The 18,506-nt window shown below is 50.8% G+C and overlaps 1 protein-coding gene across 4 annotated transcripts in view; it reads right to left on the reverse strand.

Moving 5' to 3' along the window:
* Nucleotides 1–87: 87 nt before the first annotated feature.
* The window catches only part of Dnah2 (dynein, axonemal, heavy chain 2), a 125,053-nt gene continuing 106,634 nt past the window's right edge, over nt 88–18,506 (reverse strand). For all 4 annotated transcript variants that reach the window (NM_001100676.1, XM_008767900.4, XM_039087610.2 and 1 more), the window contains 23 exons: nt 16,798–16,962; nt 16,149–16,274; nt 15,900–16,048; nt 15,761–15,827; nt 15,479–15,629; nt 15,143–15,291; nt 14,879–15,012; nt 14,559–14,703; nt 14,216–14,415; nt 11,968–12,094; nt 10,449–10,635; nt 10,157–10,305; nt 9,862–10,045; nt 9,080–9,270; nt 3,390–3,581; nt 3,039–3,223; nt 2,257–2,485; nt 2,029–2,180; nt 1,794–1,908; nt 1,010–1,186; nt 844–918; nt 550–700; nt 88–426 (listed from right to left, as the gene is read on the reverse strand). In NM_001100676.1, the coding sequence (NP_001094146.1) occupies nt 272–426; nt 550–700; nt 844–918; nt 1,010–1,186; nt 1,794–1,908; nt 2,029–2,180; nt 2,257–2,485; nt 3,039–3,223; nt 3,390–3,581; nt 9,080–9,270; nt 9,862–10,045; nt 10,157–10,305; nt 10,449–10,635; nt 11,968–12,094; nt 14,216–14,415; nt 14,559–14,703; nt 14,879–15,012; nt 15,143–15,291; nt 15,479–15,629; nt 15,761–15,827; nt 15,900–16,048; nt 16,149–16,274; nt 16,798–16,962 (3,555 nt within the window). In that variant the 3' untranslated portion in view covers nt 88–271. The remainder of the gene's footprint in view (nt 427–549; nt 701–843; nt 919–1,009; nt 1,187–1,793; nt 1,909–2,028; nt 2,181–2,256; nt 2,486–3,038; nt 3,224–3,389; nt 3,582–9,079; nt 9,271–9,861; nt 10,046–10,156; nt 10,306–10,448; nt 10,636–11,967; nt 12,095–14,215; nt 14,416–14,558; nt 14,704–14,878; nt 15,013–15,142; nt 15,292–15,478; nt 15,630–15,760; nt 15,828–15,899; nt 16,049–16,148; nt 16,275–16,797; nt 16,963–18,506) is intronic.

The following is an 18,506-nucleotide window of genomic DNA, read 5'->3' on the forward strand; positions in this document are numbered from 1 at the left end:
TCCAGTATTAAGTCCCAGCTTCCCTCCCTCCCTCCCGTTTCCCCCACCCCGCAACACACACTAAAACATCATTAAGAGACTTGGGGCTTGGTTTTGCACGTATTTTACTGCGCTGAGCTCCAAAATAAGTCTTCCACCTATACCGCTAGCGCTACTAGGTACCGCCAGGGAGTCGTTATATGCTGGATTCAGCTAAGATCAAAGCCTGAGATCCAGCTTTAGTTCAAGGTCCTGGGTCTTCCGACCCTCTGGAACAGGACAGAATGGTCCATCAGTTGTCCAGGCTCATCAGCAGAGCAGTGCCCCTCTTAATCCAGTGGTCAGATGTCATGGCTCCAGATCGGAGATCGATGCCTATGACAAAGGAGGCTCGGTCTGCGCTGCCTGCCCGGTTGGGGTAATAATAGCACGGACAGGAATACATGCCTGGGGGAGAAGAGAAGAAATCAGATTCGGAAGCCTGGAAGATGAGAGCAGGGACATTTGAGGACTGAGCAGAGAGGATGGGTTAGTATCCAAACAAGAGATGGGGAGGGGACAGTTTCCCACCCTTGGCACTTTTCTTTCGGCTCTCTGCTGGACGGAAGTGGATGGTGGGCATGAGGCAGACCAACTGCATGGGCTCTGCCTCCACTAAACAAGAGTTCTTCCGGTCCCAGCCAGCACCCTCCAGGTACAGGCCCCGAACCCAGACGCCGTCCTGGAGAGAGATTGAGACCGAGTTGGGGAAAAGATCCTAAGTTGACAATACTTTTGACCTAACTCCTCTATCCTCCACTTCTTCCCGACTAGCTTCCCATTTTTGCTTCCATTTCCCTCCTCATCCCGAGCTTGTCCTCCCACCTTGGGTGGGTACACCAGGTTGCTGTCGTCCACGGTGGAAACTATAAACTCCCAAGAAAGGCTGTCCACTGAAATCTGTGGATTGAAGGCAACAATGAAGGAGGCCCCCAAAGAAGAAAGAAAACCAATCCCATTCCTAGCCTGCCTCCCGGCTCTGGGCACTCACATTGTTTTGTCGAGCAGCAGATTGCAGCACAGCAGTAAGGAAACCAGTAGGGAAAGTAAAGCCGGACAGCCAGAAGAGCACAGGAGGGTGGGCTCGATTGGCCCATGTTTCAAACTGTTCCACACGCACAGCCAGGTCCCGGGTCCATGACGCCAAAGGCTTCTGTGAGGGATATACCTGAGAAAGGAGGGAGTGCATGTCCCTCTGTCCATGTTGCTTTTATTCAGAACACCTGGGGCATCACCAACTACAGTTAGCCAAAGCTCTCCAAAAGTTAACTCCCAGGGGAAAAGCATAGAATAGCAACCACTTAATAATAATACCACTACAAGATTATCCTTTATCCAAAATGCATGAGGCCAGCAGACTTTCAGATTTCTCATGGGTTCTTCAGGGTGCCCGTGGAATATTTGCATAGACTACTGGTTGAGGATCCCTAATTTGAAAATTAATAATCTGAAGTCTTTTGAGCATTGTGTTTGGTACTCAGAAAGGTTCATATTTTGGGCTTTTGAATGAGGGATGCTTGCTCCACAGTGACCAGGTACCTGTTGAGTGCCATGCACAGTATTTGGGGTTGGGGAGTATCTTTGAAATACCTTTGGGAAAATTAATGTGACTACATCTGTTCTGTAGTCAGTGGATGTTGGAACCAGATCTCAACACCTTGAACCTGTCTGGACTGGAACTCCAGGCTCTTTGAAGTCCACTACATGCCTCCCGAGGATGAAGTGAAGAGAGGTTCAGGGTTAGGATTGCCAGTGTGGGGGACAGGGAAGCTTGCCTTTCCCCACAGCGGAGGGACATGAGCATCAAATATGCAGTTGAAAATCTCTTCCAGGCTTGTTGACATGACAATGAGGCCCTGGATACCCTTCTCTAAGTCTGTCAGTGAGAACCTGAGTAGAATGAAGTGGGCAGAGTATTAGAGAGGTGTGGGCCTGGGAGAGCCATCTCAACCACGAGTGGGGGCATTTCTCCTTCCCCTCCCACAGTCTACAGTGTTCCTTCCGGCTTACAAGATGGTCTTCATGAGCTTGTTATATCTCTGGATCTCCTGTAGGAGGACCACGTTGAGTGGGGAGGGGTCGAGAGCCAGCAGCTTCCGGGTCCCCTCATAGTCAATCATCTCAGGGATCTTCTGCTTTACATCCGCAGCCAACTCTAGGACCTAAGGAGGCAGAAGCTCTGGGGCTAGGCTGCCCTTCCTCAGCAGGCCCTCTCCCTAGGACATCCTCTCTTCCTACCTTCTCTTCTCTGCTCTGGCCACCAATCCTGGTGGGTGTAATTTGGGGTTGCAGGGAAAGCAGGGTCTCAAAGAGGGTCCGGGCCTCAGTGATCTGGGAGGCCACGTCAGCATTGGGGTGTTGGCCAAAGGCCTCAGGGGGGTCCATACTAGGCAGCAAGCTGATGTATTCTTTGTAAGATGCCAAGCTCCCGTCCTTCGGGATGTAGTAAGTGTCCAGCACAGACAACCTGGGCATGGGCAGCCACAGTGAACAATCAGTAGATAGCAGGACCTGAGCGTCCACGCTGAGCCTAGGCCCTCCTAGTTTCAGGGCATTCCCATTTGTCTACCTCATGGCTCCAGCTCATGCACTGCCTCCCAATTTCACAGATTACACACACACAGACACACACACACAAACAGAGACACACACAGACACACACAAACACACACACACAGAGACACACACACAGACACACACACAGAGATACAGATACACACACAGACACACACACACAAACACAGACACACACAGACACACACAAACACACACACAAACACACACACAGACACACACACACAGACACACACACAGAGACACACAAACACACAGAGACACACACACACAGATACAGACACACACACAGACACACACACACAGATACAGACACACACACACAAACACACACACACAGACACACACACACACACACACACACACACACACACACCACTCAACACTCTGGCCTCTGGTCTGTTTACACCCTTTCACCCCTTACTCAGTGCTACCCACCCCCTCACCGGTAGGAGGGAGTCGTTAGGCTCAGGTCACAGAAATAATCATTGATATAGGTGGTGAGCAGGCGCCGATCCCAGTCATCTGTGACATGTCCCCCGTAGTTGACACCCGCAATGAGGTATTTGAGTGCATCCCACGGCGTCTCCTCATATTCATCCAGATAGAGACTCAGCAGGTTCTCTGACACCTGCATACAGTCCCAACCCACGTCCCCAATGCCATATGGTTGTGTGGAGGACTCTCCTAGTCGGGGGTTAACATCAGCCAACATTCCGACAAAGGAGCCATGGGGCAAGAAGCATGAGAAGAAAGGGCTGACACGGGAGACCCCCCAATCCCCCGTTAGCACAAACCTCAAAGTCAGAGTCGTTGAAGCCATAGATAATGTTCCAGCCAAGCTGTAAAAACTTTTTGCGCTCGAGTAATATGGAGTGGAAGAAGCAGAGGGCAAACAGGAGCTTCTTATACTTGGTGGGCTTGGAGCAGTGCGTGAACTGTGCCTCCGTCATCAGTTGGTACAGACGCGTCATGTTGGCCTTCAGACCCTGAGGACAAGGGACCGCAGGGTGATAACTGTCCTATTCAATGCTGCCACCAGCAACACTGCATGGGAGTAGCTGTGGAGGAGGCTCTACACAAAGGCCCTAGATGCTCATTCACAGAGTGGGCTCCTCCCTACACTCACGGTGTGTGTTCTCCCTCACCATCATCACCACCATCACCACCATCCCCATCATCATCATCATCATTGGTTATTTGGGAGGAGCTCCTACTAGGCACTGAACCTTGGGCTTCAGCTCGCAAGGCATAATGACTCTGCCACTAAGCTACGTCCTCAGCCCCTCCTCTCCTTTCTTGGAGACAAGTTCTCATTGTGTAGCTCTGGCTGGTCTGGAACTGCTCTGTAGACCAGGTAGACCTGGAACTCCGAGATCTTCCTGCCTTCTTGACAGTGCTAGGATTACAGATGGGTGCCACAGACCCCAGCCCTTCCTCCATGTTCAACTCTCTCCATCATGATGTCCTTTTAAATTTGAGAGTGCCAGAAAATATGAATAAAGACGGAAGTGTATACGTACAATTGCTGCATCATTGTTCCTTGTTTTATGTCAGTGCTAGGGACTGAGTCTCAAGGACTTCGTGCCAGGAAAATATTCTACCACTAAGCTACACTGCCAGTCCACTGCAACTGAGATTATATATATTATGGAACTGCAAGTATGAGGGTACCCTTGGGAAACCAAAATTGGATCATAAGCTCCAGGCCAACCTGGGCTACATGGCAAAAGGAGAGAAGGAAAGGGGGAAAAATAAATGGCAGGAGACATACCTTAATCCTAGTGCTCAGAAGGCAGAGGCAGGTGGATCTCTCTGAGTTCGAGGCTAGCCTGGTCTACAGAGTAAATTCCGGGACAGCCAGAGCTACACAGAAAAATCTTCTCTTGGGAAAGAAAAGTAGAAAAAAGAAAAGCCATGAAACGCATCACTGGGAGGATCAGGATGTGTATCAGGAACACAGTGTCCGAGGTACGGGATGAAAGTCAAGGGCACAGCACTTAGCGGGAACAGATAGAATCATATTTGTGATGCCTGTGTGTAATGTGCACCATGTGCATGCTTGGGTCCTTGGAAGTCGGAGGCAGTTTTGGATGTCCTAGAACTGGAGTTAGGATGCTTGTGAGCCACCATGTGAGTGGTGGGGATTGAGACCCAGGTCCTCTGCAAGTGCAACAAGTGCTCTTAGATACTGAATCATCTCTCTAGTCCCTAGTTTGTTTGGCTTGCAGCTGCCGCCGCCTCCTCCTCCTCCTCCTCCTCCTCCTCCTCCTCCTCCTCCTCCTCCTCCTCCTCCTCCTCCTCTTCTTCTTCTTCCTCCTCTTCTTCCTCTTCCTCTTCCTCCTCTTCCTCCTCCTCCTCTCCTTTTTTGGCTTTTTGAGACATGGTTTCACTGTGTAGTTCTGGCTATTCTCTCTGTAGACCAGGCTGGTCTCGAACTCAGAAATCTGCCTGTCTCTGTCTCCCAAGTGCTGGGATCAAAGATGTTCACCAATATCACCTGGCCTTTTTTTTTTTTTTTTTTAATTTTATTTTTGAGATATGGCTTCACTGTGTAGCCTTGACTGTCCTCAAACTCACTCTGTAGGCCAGGCTGGCTCTGAACATTTAGAGATCCACCTGCCTCTGTCTCCTGAATGTTGGGATTAAAGGTGTGAGCTAACACTGCCTGGCTTAGTTTTGTTTAAGAGAGTCTTCTTTCGTGACGTACCTGGCCTGGAGTTTACAGACTGAGTGCTGGGGTCATAAGACCTCCACGAGCTGCATAAACCTGCAGTTGCATGGCAGTACCTTCCCCAGACCCCAGGACTCAGGAATTGGAGGCGGGAAAATCAAGGTCATTCTCAGAGATGGGTTTTTGAGGTGTGGAAGTCAGAGGACACTTTGTGGGAGCTGGTTCTCTACATCCACCCTGGCAGTCTAGGGGATTACATTTAGGTTTGACAGCAAATGCCTTTTCTACTAACTCCTCTAACATCACAATGAGCCCAGCTCCAGCAGATAAATGCGAGCTGAGCGAGCCTCACTCACTAGTGTGGACAGACGGTGGGAAGGACACTCCCCCCCACCCCGCCTCAGCAGCCAAGAGGCTTTCTTGGAAGTCTCTCACAAGCCTAATTAGCTACGTGATGTGGTCCAGGAAATGATCTTTCAGAGAAAAGGAGCCACTGCGATGGTTCAGTGGGTAAAGGGGCACCAAGCCGAGACCTTGGTTCAGTTTCCGTGGACAGTTAAAAGCAGAGGATTCTTGTACCGTCTTTGTCTTCTGACATCCAAACTCATGCCATGGCATAAATTTTTTGCTTGCTCTGTCTCTCTGTCTGTCTGTCTGTCTGTCTGTCTGTCTGTCTCTCTCTCTCTCTCTCTCTGGCACCCACAGGCACCCACACACACAGTGAGTAAAGATAGACAGATAAATAAATGATACTGAGTGGCATGCTCCGGTTTGGGTTCAATTCCCAATCTTGTTCAGAAAGAGGGGGACAGGATTTTTGTTATGTTAGTGACAGATTTATGGGATGTTTGACATTTTGAAAATATGTACTGTATACTTTTGTTTGTATTGTTTTTTTCTATTCTTTTTTTTTTTTTTTTTTTTTTTTTTTTTTTTGGAGCTGGGGACCGAACCCAGGGCCTTGCGCTTGCTAGGCAAGCGCTCTACCACTGAGCCAAATCCCCAACCCCTGTATTGTTTTTAAGACAGGGTTTTCTCTGGGTAGCCCTGGCCATCCTGGATTTCCTTTGTAGACTAGGCTGGCCTCAGACTCACAGAGACCCGCCTGCCTCTGCCTCCTGAACCCCCTACCCTCCACCCCCCAGCCCCCACTCTCCCACACACACACCCCCCACCCCTCCGTGCAACCTGCGACCTCAGCAGGTCTTCAGAATACTTTTGCTGGCAGAAAAACAGTGTAAAACAGCCAGGCACAAAGGCACACCCTAGGGCGGCACATTCTTGCATAGAGACCCAAGGATCAGGTAGGAATTAAAGATTATCATTGATTATACAGTGAGTTCAAGGCCAGCCTGCACTACCGGAGTTGGTGACTCATTTTAAAATAAAAAGGTCAACTTTACATTTCTTCCTTGTGCTAGGGATGGGATTCAGAGCCTCCCTTGCCCTGGGCAACTATTTTAACACTAATCTTGTTTTTTAAAAAAAAATAGTGTTAACCAAGGCCAAAGTGGGATAAGAACCTAATGAACAAAGGAGCCAACATCTTGTTTTAGGAATTCACAGTTCTGGTGCTGGAGGAGGAAATGCTTCATCACGGGGCAAGGCAGCTCTAGACCCGAGAGTGGGGACTGAAAATGAAATCAGGAAAAGGACTATTTCCCCATAAAGTATGAGTGACAATGGAGAATGAAAAAAGCAGAACCAAGGACTAGATCCTGAGAGATAAAGAACAAAAAGAGAACACAGAATTAATAAAGAAGCGGGGCCAGGCCAGGTGGTAGTGGAGGTGGTGGTGGTGGTGGTGGTGGTGGTGGTTGTGATGGTGATGGTGGTGGTGGTGGTGGTGGAGGTGGTGATGGTGGGGGTGGTGATGGTGGGGGTGGTGGTGGTGATGGTGGTGGTGGTGATAGTGGTGGTGGTGGTGGTCGTGATGGTGGTGGTGGTGGTGGTGGTGGTGGTGGTGGTGGTGGTGGAGGTGGTGATGATGGTGGTGGTGGTGGTGGGGTGGTGGGGTGGTGGTGGTGGTGGTGGAGGTGGTAGTGGTGGTGGTGGTGATGGTGGTGGAGGTGGTGATGGTGGGGGTGGTGATGGTGGGGGTGGTGGTGGTGATGGTGGTGGTGGTGATAGTGGTGGTGGTGGTGGATGTGGTGGTGGTGGGGGTGGTGGTGGTGGTGGTGATGGTGGTGGTGGTGGTGGTGGTGGTGGTGGTGGTGGTGGTGGTGGTGGTGGTGGTGGAGGTACACACCTTTAATCCTAGTATTTGGGAGATGGATGGCCCAGGATGAATATGGGGTAAGGAAAAGTTCCCGAGTATGTTCAAATAGGGTTTACTTGTTGTACATCTTAAAGAGTGGCCTCTATGTGTGGATTTTGTGTTTAAAAACTTTTTTGTTTGTTTTTCAAGACAGGGTTTCTCTATGTAGTCCTGGCCATCCTAGACCTCCTTCTGTAGACCAGGCTGGCTTGAACTCAGAGACTCAGAGATCCACCAGCTTCTGCCTCCCAAGTGCTAGGATTTAAGGCATGCAATGCTACCACCTGGCTCTTGTTTGAAATTGTTAGCAATCCTTATTTCTCTTTTATGTGTATGTTTGGCTGCGTGTATGACTGTGCCGTGTATGCACGCAGTGCCTGTGGAAGCCAGAAAGGGGTGATGGGTCCCCGGGGGCGGCTGTGAGCTTCCCTGGGGCTGCTGGGAAGGATACTCTTAATCACTGGGCCATCTCTTCAGCATGGTCTCTGTTTTCTTATAAACTGGCAAAAAACAAAAAAAAAAAAAAAAGAATTTGGATCTTAACTAAGAGCAATAAAAAGCCACCAAAATGAGTAAGCCAGGAAGACAGTCGCTTCACACACCTGTAATCCCAGCACCTAGGAGGCCGAGGCAAAATGCTGATGGCAAGGTTGAGGCCAGCCTGGACTGCACAGCAAAGCCCACTCTCAAAACAACCAACAGCCGCATATGTAGCTCAGTAGCTCAGTAGCTCGAGAGAATAAAGGACCCCAGCCAGCAACACAGCCTTCCAGAGAGCTTGAGTGTGTGTGTGTGTGGGGGGGCAATGTAGTGACAAGAACAGACTTGTTCATTTGCCTGTTTGATTTATTTATTTATGTTTGTTTGTTTATTTGGAGACAGGGTTTCCTTGTGTGGCCCTGGTTGTTCTGGAACTCATCCTGTAAACCAAGCTGGCCTCAAACTCAGGGATCCACCTGCTTCTGCCTCCCAAGCACTGGGATTAAAGGTGTGTGCCACCACCACCCAGCGATAAGGACAGGTTTTAAAGGGTCAGTGTTATGTTGTATTTAATATCATTGTATCCAGCCATGAACCTGTGAGACTACAGACAAACTTCTCAAGAGAGCTGGAAGGAGAGAGAGTGAGGCTGAGATCTAGGAGGTGTGAACTTGAGCAGAGAAAGGGGCACCAGATGGTGGGGCTTTCCATGGTGGAAAGGAGAAAAGTGGGAGTTCACATCCCCAGGAGGTGGGGCTTTGCCCCAGGGTGGCCCTGCAGGACTCACTTAGCCTTGGGGCCTGGGGGGGGGGGCCCTCCCGGCAAAGCAGCAGGTCTTACCTGGTGTGGTGAGTGTGAGGTGAGGTAATCAATGTGAAGGCCTTAGAAGGGAGCCTGGCATATAATAACTGCTCAAGGAGTGTTTCTCTCCTTGTGTTCTGTCACCCAGGAGGGAGCTGGGAGTTTTAGGAAACCACCAACTTCAGAGAAAGGTGTTGTCATTAGGCTGGGACCTTTCTTTGGTGCTGAGAAGGTAAGCTACAGCATAGGAGATGCCGGCTCTATGGCCACTATACCTTTGGTGGCTCTGTGGTCATCTTGATGCTGGCCTGCAGGATGGAGATTGGGAAGTCTGGGTGAGGGCTAGAGCTGAGCCACAGACGGAAGGAAGGGTGAGGGTCCTCCACCTGCAGTTGCTCCACCAACTTGTCCAGGTTAGGCATCCAAGACAGTGACAGGTGGCAGTTTGCCAGGAACACCCAGTGTCCTGCAAGGAGGTGAAGCTGGTGTTAGATGTCCAGTGTTCTGGGATTTCTTGAAAAACAGGAACCAAAATCATAGCAGTGGGGCTGGGGCTCGGAGGTTCCTGGGAAGTGGATGGGGGCTGAGAAGTGGACAGGAAAGAAGGTGGTCACTGCCCTGGCTAGTTTTAGTCAGTTGTCACAAGCTAGAGTCATCAGAAAGGAGGGAGCCTCAACTGAAAAAATGTCCCCTTAAGATCTGGCTGTAGGCAAGCTGGAAGCGTATTTTTATTAGTGATTGGTGGGGGAGGGCCTAGCCCATTGTGAGGAGGGCCACCCATGGGCAGGATGCTCCTGGGTGCTATAAGAAAGCAGGCTGAGCAAGCCGTGTGAAGCAAGCCAGTAAGCAGCACCTCTCCATGGCCTCTGCATCAGCTCCTGCCTTCAGGTTCCTGCCCTGCTTGAGTTCCTGCCCTCACGGCTTTTGATGATGGCCATATGTATTTCACTCATAGTTATATGGAACTGTGAGTGAAATAAACCCTTCCCTCCCCAAGTTGCTTTCGGCCATGGTGTTTCACCACTGCAATAGCAGCCTAACCAGGAGAGATACTAACCTTGATTCACACCCTCTCGAAGGAGCCGGGCAGCAATGGGGGCCTGGCCCTGGCCCAGGGACAGGGCGTGGAAGCGGTGGGCCATGCCTGTGTGTTCTGCCAGCTGGAGCAGAGCGCTGGTGGGGTCCACCCCGGGGGACAGGATGAATACTAGTGGGGACCGTGGGGTAGAGTCCTCCATCACCTGCAAGCACAGGGGTGGTGTCAGGACCGAGGGGAGGGTATAGAAGCTACGGCAAGGTGTGGAGAGGCAGGGGCAGCTGGGCAGTATGGGCAGGAAGGCAGAGCCACGGACCAATTTCATGTTCAGCACAGGCGGTTCAATAAATCGAGAGCCAAGGTTGGACACGATGAAGGAAGTAACACAGAATGCCACTCGGTCCTGGCGCAGGGAGCGGACGATCAGCATCCGCTGCATCTCGTTGCACGCGTTTTCCCACTCGCCTGGATTGGAGAGAACAGCAGCCCTGAGAGTGAGTCAGGAAGGAATCCTCAGGGGCTGCATTTGTGTGGGGCGTAGGGGCAGGGGGGTGGATAAAGGGAAGGGCGAACAGGCTTCGAAGAGGCAGAGGCTGGCAGCCCAGCACCTGGCAGCATGGCCTTCTCCGGGTTAGAGTTGGTATACCACAGGTGCCAGTCCCGAGGGTACTGCTCGAAGGAGTTCATGAGCCCATGGAAGTTGGTCAGTTTGTCCAGCTCGGTGATGTTATCCCAGTAGGCATCTGCCAGCCAGCTAGTACATGGGTTGTCCATTTGGCCCTCCCGATCCAGAACCTTGGGGAAAAGAGACAAGATGCCTGGAACCCTCAAAAGGAGAGTTCCTAAAATAAAACCACAAGAAAAATGTCAAATGGATATGCCAACTATCCTGATCTGGTCATCTCTCTCTCTCTCTCTCTCTCTCTCTCTCTCTCTCTCTCTCTCACACACACACACACACACACACACACACACACACAGACACATTCGTGCACACACGTATGTATGTATGTATGTATGTATGTATGTATGTATGTATGTATGTACTGATATTGAAACCCCTCATAGCAAGCTAGGCATGGTACCTGTCATCAAAGCACCCAGGTGCCAGGCTAGGCTAAAGAATTACCAGGAATTCAAGGTTAGCCTGGGTTACAGAGTGAGTCCTAGGCTAGCTTGAGCTATAAAGAGCCTTATCTTAAAAAAAAAAAAAATTAAGCCATGCTATACTCAATAAGACTGTATAAATTACTATGTTTTAATTAAAAATAAAACATATTTTAAGTTATCTCCTCTCCAGTCCTGTGTCTGTCTGCCTGTCTGACGGCCCATCTGTCTTTGGTGTCGGTTATGTATGAAGCAGAGTGCATGCTGAATGAGGAGATGGAGACAGGAATCCAAGATGGACGCAGAGCCACCTTTACTGAGGGATGGATGGGTGGGTGGGGGTGGTACCACATACCCATAACAGTTAAAGTTTAGGAAGCTGATGCCCTCTGGTGGTTTAGTGGCAGAAATAGCTCGGAACCCACTGTTGGCAGACTCCTCCCATCTGTCCAGATACCCGTACTTTTAAATGAAAATTTGGAGTTTTTCCCCTTTGGTGTGTACGCACGCATATGTGTGTGCTGTCTGTGTCTCTGGTGAGGTGCGAATGAGTGTGCAAGTATGTGGATGTCAGAGAATGATGTTGGGTATCTTCTATTGCTCTCTACTTATTCCCTTGAGATGGGATCTCTCACTGCACTGGAAGCTTGCCCATTAGGCTAGGCAAGGCTAGGTAGGTGGGAAGCTCCTGGGATCCCATCCATCTGTCCCCGTCTTTCCCCGTCCTGCTGGGGCTGGAGGTACATGAAACTCACCAGACATTTTTATCTTTTTAAGGAGGAGAGCCAAGTATACCTGGGTCTCATGGAAGAAGTGTTCGGAGGATGAGCTTGAAGTGGGTACCAGAAGTCACATGACAAGTCAGCCTCACAGCCCCAGGAGCTCACGCTCCTGGCATGGTTTTCCTTAGATCACCTGGGAAGCCTTCGATTCTGTGCTCTGACTCTGGAGTTCTCACCACACTTGCTGCCACCCCCCACTTTGATCCCCATGCTGGGTAGTGCCCTCTGACCAACTCACCACACCCCCACGCAGAAAGAAGTTGTACTCGTCCATGTTGAGCTTCCCAGACGTCTCCAGGATTTTGGCACACATGTGAAAACTGAACAGAAGCTTGTGGCGCTCAAAAAGGGTTCGGCAGGTATATCTGGGAGAAAAGGACAGGGGAGATGGAGGAGGTGGAGGGGTGTGGGGTGAGATGCCCAACATAAACACAGTGTGTAAAGGTCACACAGGGCCTTGCACAGAAAGACTGTAGCCAGTGTCTACTCCGAACCTCCTGGTAGCAACCAAGGACTCAGGGGCCTCGAGGGATTGACAGTTTTCCCAGAGTTCAACCATAACTATGTATTTAGGATCCATTAAGAAACAAAACACTGATTATTCTCTCACTATCTTGCTCGGCACCCTGTAGCCCTGAAGACACAGATAAGTAAGCTATAGTCTAGGTCCTTGAGGAAGTCACAGCTCAGCAGGGAGGCCACGTGCTCTGACACAGGCACCCAGAAGCAGTCATGAGCTCAAAGTGGTGTCCAAAGAAAGGAAGACATGGTGCCCTGCTGTGTCTGATCTTCACAGCAGGTGTCTTGAGGCGTGAGGGGATTATCCAGGGGCATGCCAGAAGGAACTGAGTGTTCCAGGGAGGACTCAGTGTAAGGAAAGCCCAGGGGGGAAAGGCACTAGGTGAGAGCTGGCAGTGCTGCCCAAGCAGCTGGTGGGAAACTGTGGCAAGTGGAGGCCAGGTCATAGAGGGCTTTGGGGTTCCCTCAAGATATAACAACCACTAAAGAGTTTAAGCCAGGGGCAACAAGGTCAGATTTATGCTTGGTAGTCTGACAGACACCAACAACTGGAGAACAGAGTAGGAGGGACACAGAGGTAGGGTAGCCTACTAGGGGGAATGCTGTGCAATTCCTGTGAAAATATATGGTGAGGCCCAGCTCTGGTGGGTGGGACAGGGAGGGAGAAAGGATCAGAAATAAGCATAAGTAGAGACCAGCAACTCCCTGGAGCTGGTCAATTAAAGAGTAACTTCATGTTGCTGACAGGACGTGGGTGTGATGTGGTTGATGGGTATGACTTGGGTGTGACAAGATGTGGGTGTGATGTGGCATGGGTTGGTGGCTGTGCCATTCAAAGATGAGGACCCCGGTAAAGGAGGGAGGATCACACGTTTGACCCAAAACAAGCTAGACTTGAGAGGTCTGCAGAGGGGTCCAGGAAGAGAAGCTAAGTACTCTGCTGTTCAAAATGTGATTCACAGGCTGCCAAGGTGGCCCAGCAGCTAAAGGGGCCAAGCCTGGGGGGCCTGAACTTGATCTCCCTGGAGCCCAGAACTGGAGAGAGAAAATGGACTCCTGTAATCTGTCCTCTGATCGTCACAAGCTTGCCGTGGCTACTTGTGCTGCAGCCCATGTGTGCTGCCCACCACAAAGAATTGGTAAATTAATGTAAGTTTAAAAAAATTAAATGAAAGATTAAACAGACTAGGATCAACAGCTCTCCGGAAGCTGATTAGAGGCACAGAATCACAGATCCTACCCCAGACCTCCTGAATCCCAACCTGGAGCAACCTGGAGTTACTGTACTTGATGTACTTGCTCCAGGCATCAGTACTGGTATCCGTGTACATGTGTGTGTGTACCTACTGTGTGTGTTCATGTGTGGTGGAGGGTGCGCATGTATGCACAGTACATGTGGAGAAACAGAAGGTGATTGACTTCCCTCAATTGCTCCCCACTTTATTTTTTTGAGGCAGGATCTCGCTCACTGAACCTAGAGTCCATCAGCTCAGCTAGACTGGCTGCCTGGAAGGATTCAGGCACCCTGTCTTACCACCCCAGTCCTGGGGTACAGGCACACAGCACTGTACCCACCCTTGGTTGGTTGGTTGTTGGGTTTTTTTGGGGGGGCGTGAAACAGGGTTTCTCTGTGTAGACTTGGCTGTTATGGAACTCACTCTGCAGACCAGGGTGGTCTTAAACTCAGAAAGAGCTACCCACCTCGGCCTCCCGAGTGCTGGGATTAAAGGTGTGCAGCAGCACTACCCAGCTGGTCCCCAGTTTTGGATGTGGGTGCATGGGATCCAAGCCTTCATGCTTAAGCAGCAAGGAATTTATCCACTGAGCTCTTTCCCAAGCCCCCACACCCCAAATTTGTATTTGACACCACTGGAGTGGCAGCACTATGCACAAATAACGAAAGAGGGTTCAGCCGGCAGCTCGGTCCCCAGCCGCTCCGTCCCCTGCTGTCTGCGTGGCCACCAGACCTGTAGACAGCGTAAGTATGGTAGTCATTCAGGTATTCGATGCGGTCCTCCAGTTTATTGCTGCGATGGCTCTTGTCAATGCTGAGGATAAAGAGGCTGATGTAGGCGTCCAGGGAGAACTGGTACATGGGGTCAATGCGGCCCATGTCATTGAGCACAAAGAACAGCACTGAGGCCCTCTGGGCACATGGACGGTAAGCCTGTAGGGGTCAAAGAGAGTCAGGGCTATGGAGGGGCAGGCACAACCGAGAGAAAGCTCAAGAAGGAAGGGGTCTCAAGTGAACATTATCTGTTGCTTCTTGGTGGCTGGTCAGGGGCCGGACTGGAGGGGACAGAAGTTCACCTCTCGGGCCAAGTCAATGTTGATCTCTGTGGTCTCGCTTGTCTCCAGTTGCTCAGTCACCTCCGTAGCTGTTATCTTGGATGTCTGAAGGGTATTCACAAGCTGCACGTCATCTAGCAGAGAGCCTGTGGCTTCGTTCAACAAACTAGGGGGAAGCCAAGAGGCACATGGATCAGGGCATTTGGGAGACTCAACTGGGGGGAGAGGATTCCTCCAGGCCCCCTAGGGTGCTAGAGGTGCGTGTGGGTAGGCTGGTTGGATGTCCACTGGGACATATATGGTGGGTGGGCTTGGGTGGGGCACGGGGATGATATTCTCACCGAAGGATCTCATCCTCTAGCTCTTTGAGCTTTCTCTTCCCCGCAGCAATGTTGATGACCAGCGAATCTTTCTGTTCCTCCAGCTCTGGTCGTTCCTTCCGAACCACAATGCCCAGCAGTTGAGCTTCCAGACCCTGAGGAGGTCAAGACTCAGGGTAAGGGTCCCCTGCCTATGGCTTTTAGACTCCAAGATCTCATCCTCCCCTGCTCAGTTCAAGTCTGGCCTTTTCTGTGTTTCTCACAGACTCTTCAGTCCTCATCTACCTGTTCCTTTACAGCGAAGTTGACAATGGTGGTCTTAGCCGAGGTCTCTGGACTGTAGTGGGGGTTGGAGAGCTTGGTGGTGAGGTAGAAACGGAAATTGGGATTGTATTCCACCTCCTTGTCAGCAATGCGCATCAGCATCCGACCACCTGCGTCCACGGGAGGGTCAAGGGTCAAGGGTCAAGGGTCATATGATTCAGTAAGGCTGCCCCACTCCCATCTTACATCGAGGCCAGTGACTCAGCCTGTCCTAAAAGCTCCACTGAGGCCTAATTCATGAGGTGCGGCCCGAAAGAGCCCCCACTTTCCACCCTACTGACCAGCCTAGGCTCTGACCAATTCGAGCTACAGATTTGTTGAGCACTGGGTTGAGCGAAGGGTCCAGATACTCTTGCACATTCTGGAGTAGCACTGGAAATCCAAACTGGATAGCATGTTCTAGAACTCGAAGGTAATCGTGCATCTGCAGGTCGATGATCTTAAGGCCCTAGAGAGCAAGGGGATGGATGGAAGGGTGGATGGGCGGACGAGAGCAGCATGGAGGACCACAATAGCCAAGAGCAGGACCTTGAGGAAAGGCTGGGCTTGGGACTCTCCTGGAGCCGCCCAGCCTAATACCTGGTTTCCTTCCATGTTCTTAATCCACTTGAGGGCTTGTGCCTGAGGATCGATCATGAGGGCCCACCTGAAAAGAAGCCTCGGTCAGGAGACAGGCTTTGCCCCTCCCCTGCCTTTCCTTCCCCTGCACGGCTCTTACCTGTTGCCCCTGGTGACGATGATGCCATTTTCAGTGGAGAAGGAATCTGAGGGCAACCCCTGGATGTTCCAGTCCCGGACTTTGGTGGGATTGGTCAGGAAGTTGTCAATGGCAAAGCGAGGTGAACAGGGAACCTGAAGCTCCCAGATCTGAGGGGAGGAGAACCCCAAAATTCAGCCGGAGTCCAACAGCTCTGTCTCTTGCGTGCACACCCCAAGTGCTCCTCTGTAACCCCTGGACACTTCTCACCTTCTTGATCCAGATTTGGTTGACAATCTCATCCCGGTAGTTGGTCAGAAAGGGTCCCATGTAGGACAAGAACGCAGCTGCAATCAGACAGTCACCCACGAGGTAACCCAGATCCTCCTCCAGGCCCTGGTGCACAGAGGGAGGTGTAAGTGCCTGGGGTCTCAGACTTTTGGAGATAAGCTGGAGTGTTTTGGAAGACAGTCTCCTTTGCTCCTTTGATTCTGGTCTAGATCAAAGCTAGCCTCCCCTTTCTAAAACCCTGCAGGCAGAGAACTCGATCACTCCGGAGTCCTGGCCTCTGACAGCAATGTGTATGCTAATTATCCATTGATAAGATCTGCCCCTTGCAGGGAGCCAGGAATGCAGTGAGATAGAGACAAGATGACCCCTGGCTCTTATCTCTCAGGAAGACAAGCTGTTAACCAAGAGGTCTGGTGTGCCTTCCAGTTCCCTCATGAACTCACCCTTCCTGGTCAGGATACTAGTCCCTTCCTTGCATATTCTCATCAAACGTGAGGAAGGGAGGGTTTCTCCTCTCAATTCCTACAGCCATGTACCCTTGTTTTCCCCAACTATTGTCTCTGAGTGGATGCAGAGACAGACCTCTTGAGCAGTGTGGGAGAGCAGCTACTCTGCCGAACCATCTCACCTGCACGGTCTCTTCCCATCGGGCCTTTTCCCCAGCTAGCCCAGACACCAACATTCCTGCCCGTTCCAGCTTCAGCTCCATCTCTTCCGATTTCTTGCGAAGCTCCTCCTTCTGTGCCAGCTTCTCATCGTACTGTTTCTTCAGCATCTCCAGTTTCTCTGCTACCTAGAACGATTGGCATGTGGGGGATGGGAAACAGGGCTTAAGGGCATACTGTTTTACGTCAAATCCTGACTTTGCCACTTGAAGCGGCTTGCCCTTGGGTCAATTACTCTCTTTGAGGGCCAATGAAGCTGACTTGATCCTCTGAACACGTTCTTCTTCTTCTTTTTTTTTTTTGGTTCTTTTTTTCGGAGCTGGGGACCGAACCCAGGGCCTTGCGTTTCCTAGGCAAGCGCTCTACCACTGAGCTAAATCCCCAGCCCCTGAACACGTTCTTCTTGCACATGTGCCCGTGCACATGCACAAGCACGCGTGCGCGCGCGCGCGCACACACACACACACACACACACACACACACACACACACACACACGAGTGTGTGCACAAAGGTGCACATCTGGAATCCCAGCACTCTACTGGAAAGATGGGAGGAAGAAACAGGAGAATCACTCAGTTTAAAAGCCTCATTAAGGTGGAAGAGGACTCTAGAAACGTCCTGTGGCCTCCAGATAGAAGCTGTGTGCATGCGTATATCACACAGTTCGTGAGGCTCTGCTTCCCTTGTGTATAAAATAATCCTACATATTGAAGTGTATCAAGGAGTGAGGGATGGGGGAGGGATGGATATTATATCAAATGAGCTTTATTTTCCTTCCCTCCTCCCTCCTCTTAAAGCCCAGAATCGACCTGGTAAGGACGCTCAGATAGGTAGAGGGGTGAGGCCTCTTGAAGCATGGTAAACCACCTAAAAAGCTGGAGATGCAAAGTGACTCAGTGGTGGAAGGCATGAGCCAGGCTGGGTTCACGCTCCAGTACAGCAGAGACATAAAAACAAGCCGCACGGGAGAGGCTGGCAAGAGAAGTCTGATGGTAGAGCCTGATCCCCCATGAGATTCCTGCTCCCCTACGAGACTCCTGCACACTGACCACCATCAGCACCGGGACAGCAGCACCACCAGCAACTTTCACTCAGAACTGTTGACAGTAGTTTTCCAGTTAGAGGTAGGAGCCAAGTGTGATGGAGTGGCCAGGAAACCCAGCACTTGGGTGGTTGAGGCAGAATGATCACAAGTTCAAAGTCAGCCTGAGATACATCAACAGTGCCAGGCCAGCCTGGATTACCAAAATAAGAATGGTTTCCAAACAGGGCATGGATGGGAAGAGCCTCCCTGTGAAGCAATCTTTATAGGACTCAGCTTCCACAAGGAGGGACATCAATCAAGCCTCCCATACATGCATCACAACAGGAAACAGAAATTAAAAGGATATCAGGATTTCCACTAGAAGCAATGTCATGGCCGGACAGCATGGTGAATGCATTGTAATACCACTTGAAGGGTTGGAGGGATGGCTCCACATTGAATAGCACTGTTGATCTTGAAGGGGATCCAGGTTCGATTCCCAGCACCCACTTGGCAACTCACAATTGTCTGTAATTCCAGTTCCAGGGCATCTGATGCCATCTTTTGGCCTCTGTTGGCACCGTACACTTACTTGGTACACACACATAATGCAGGTAAAATACCATTACACAGAAAATTCAAAAGA

Source organism: Rattus norvegicus, chromosome 10 (genome assembly GCF_036323735.1).
Source record: "Rattus norvegicus strain BN/NHsdMcwi chromosome 10, GRCr8, whole genome shotgun sequence".
In the NCBI taxonomy this organism is placed as follows: Eukaryota; Metazoa; Chordata; class Mammalia; order Rodentia; family Muridae; genus Rattus; species Rattus norvegicus.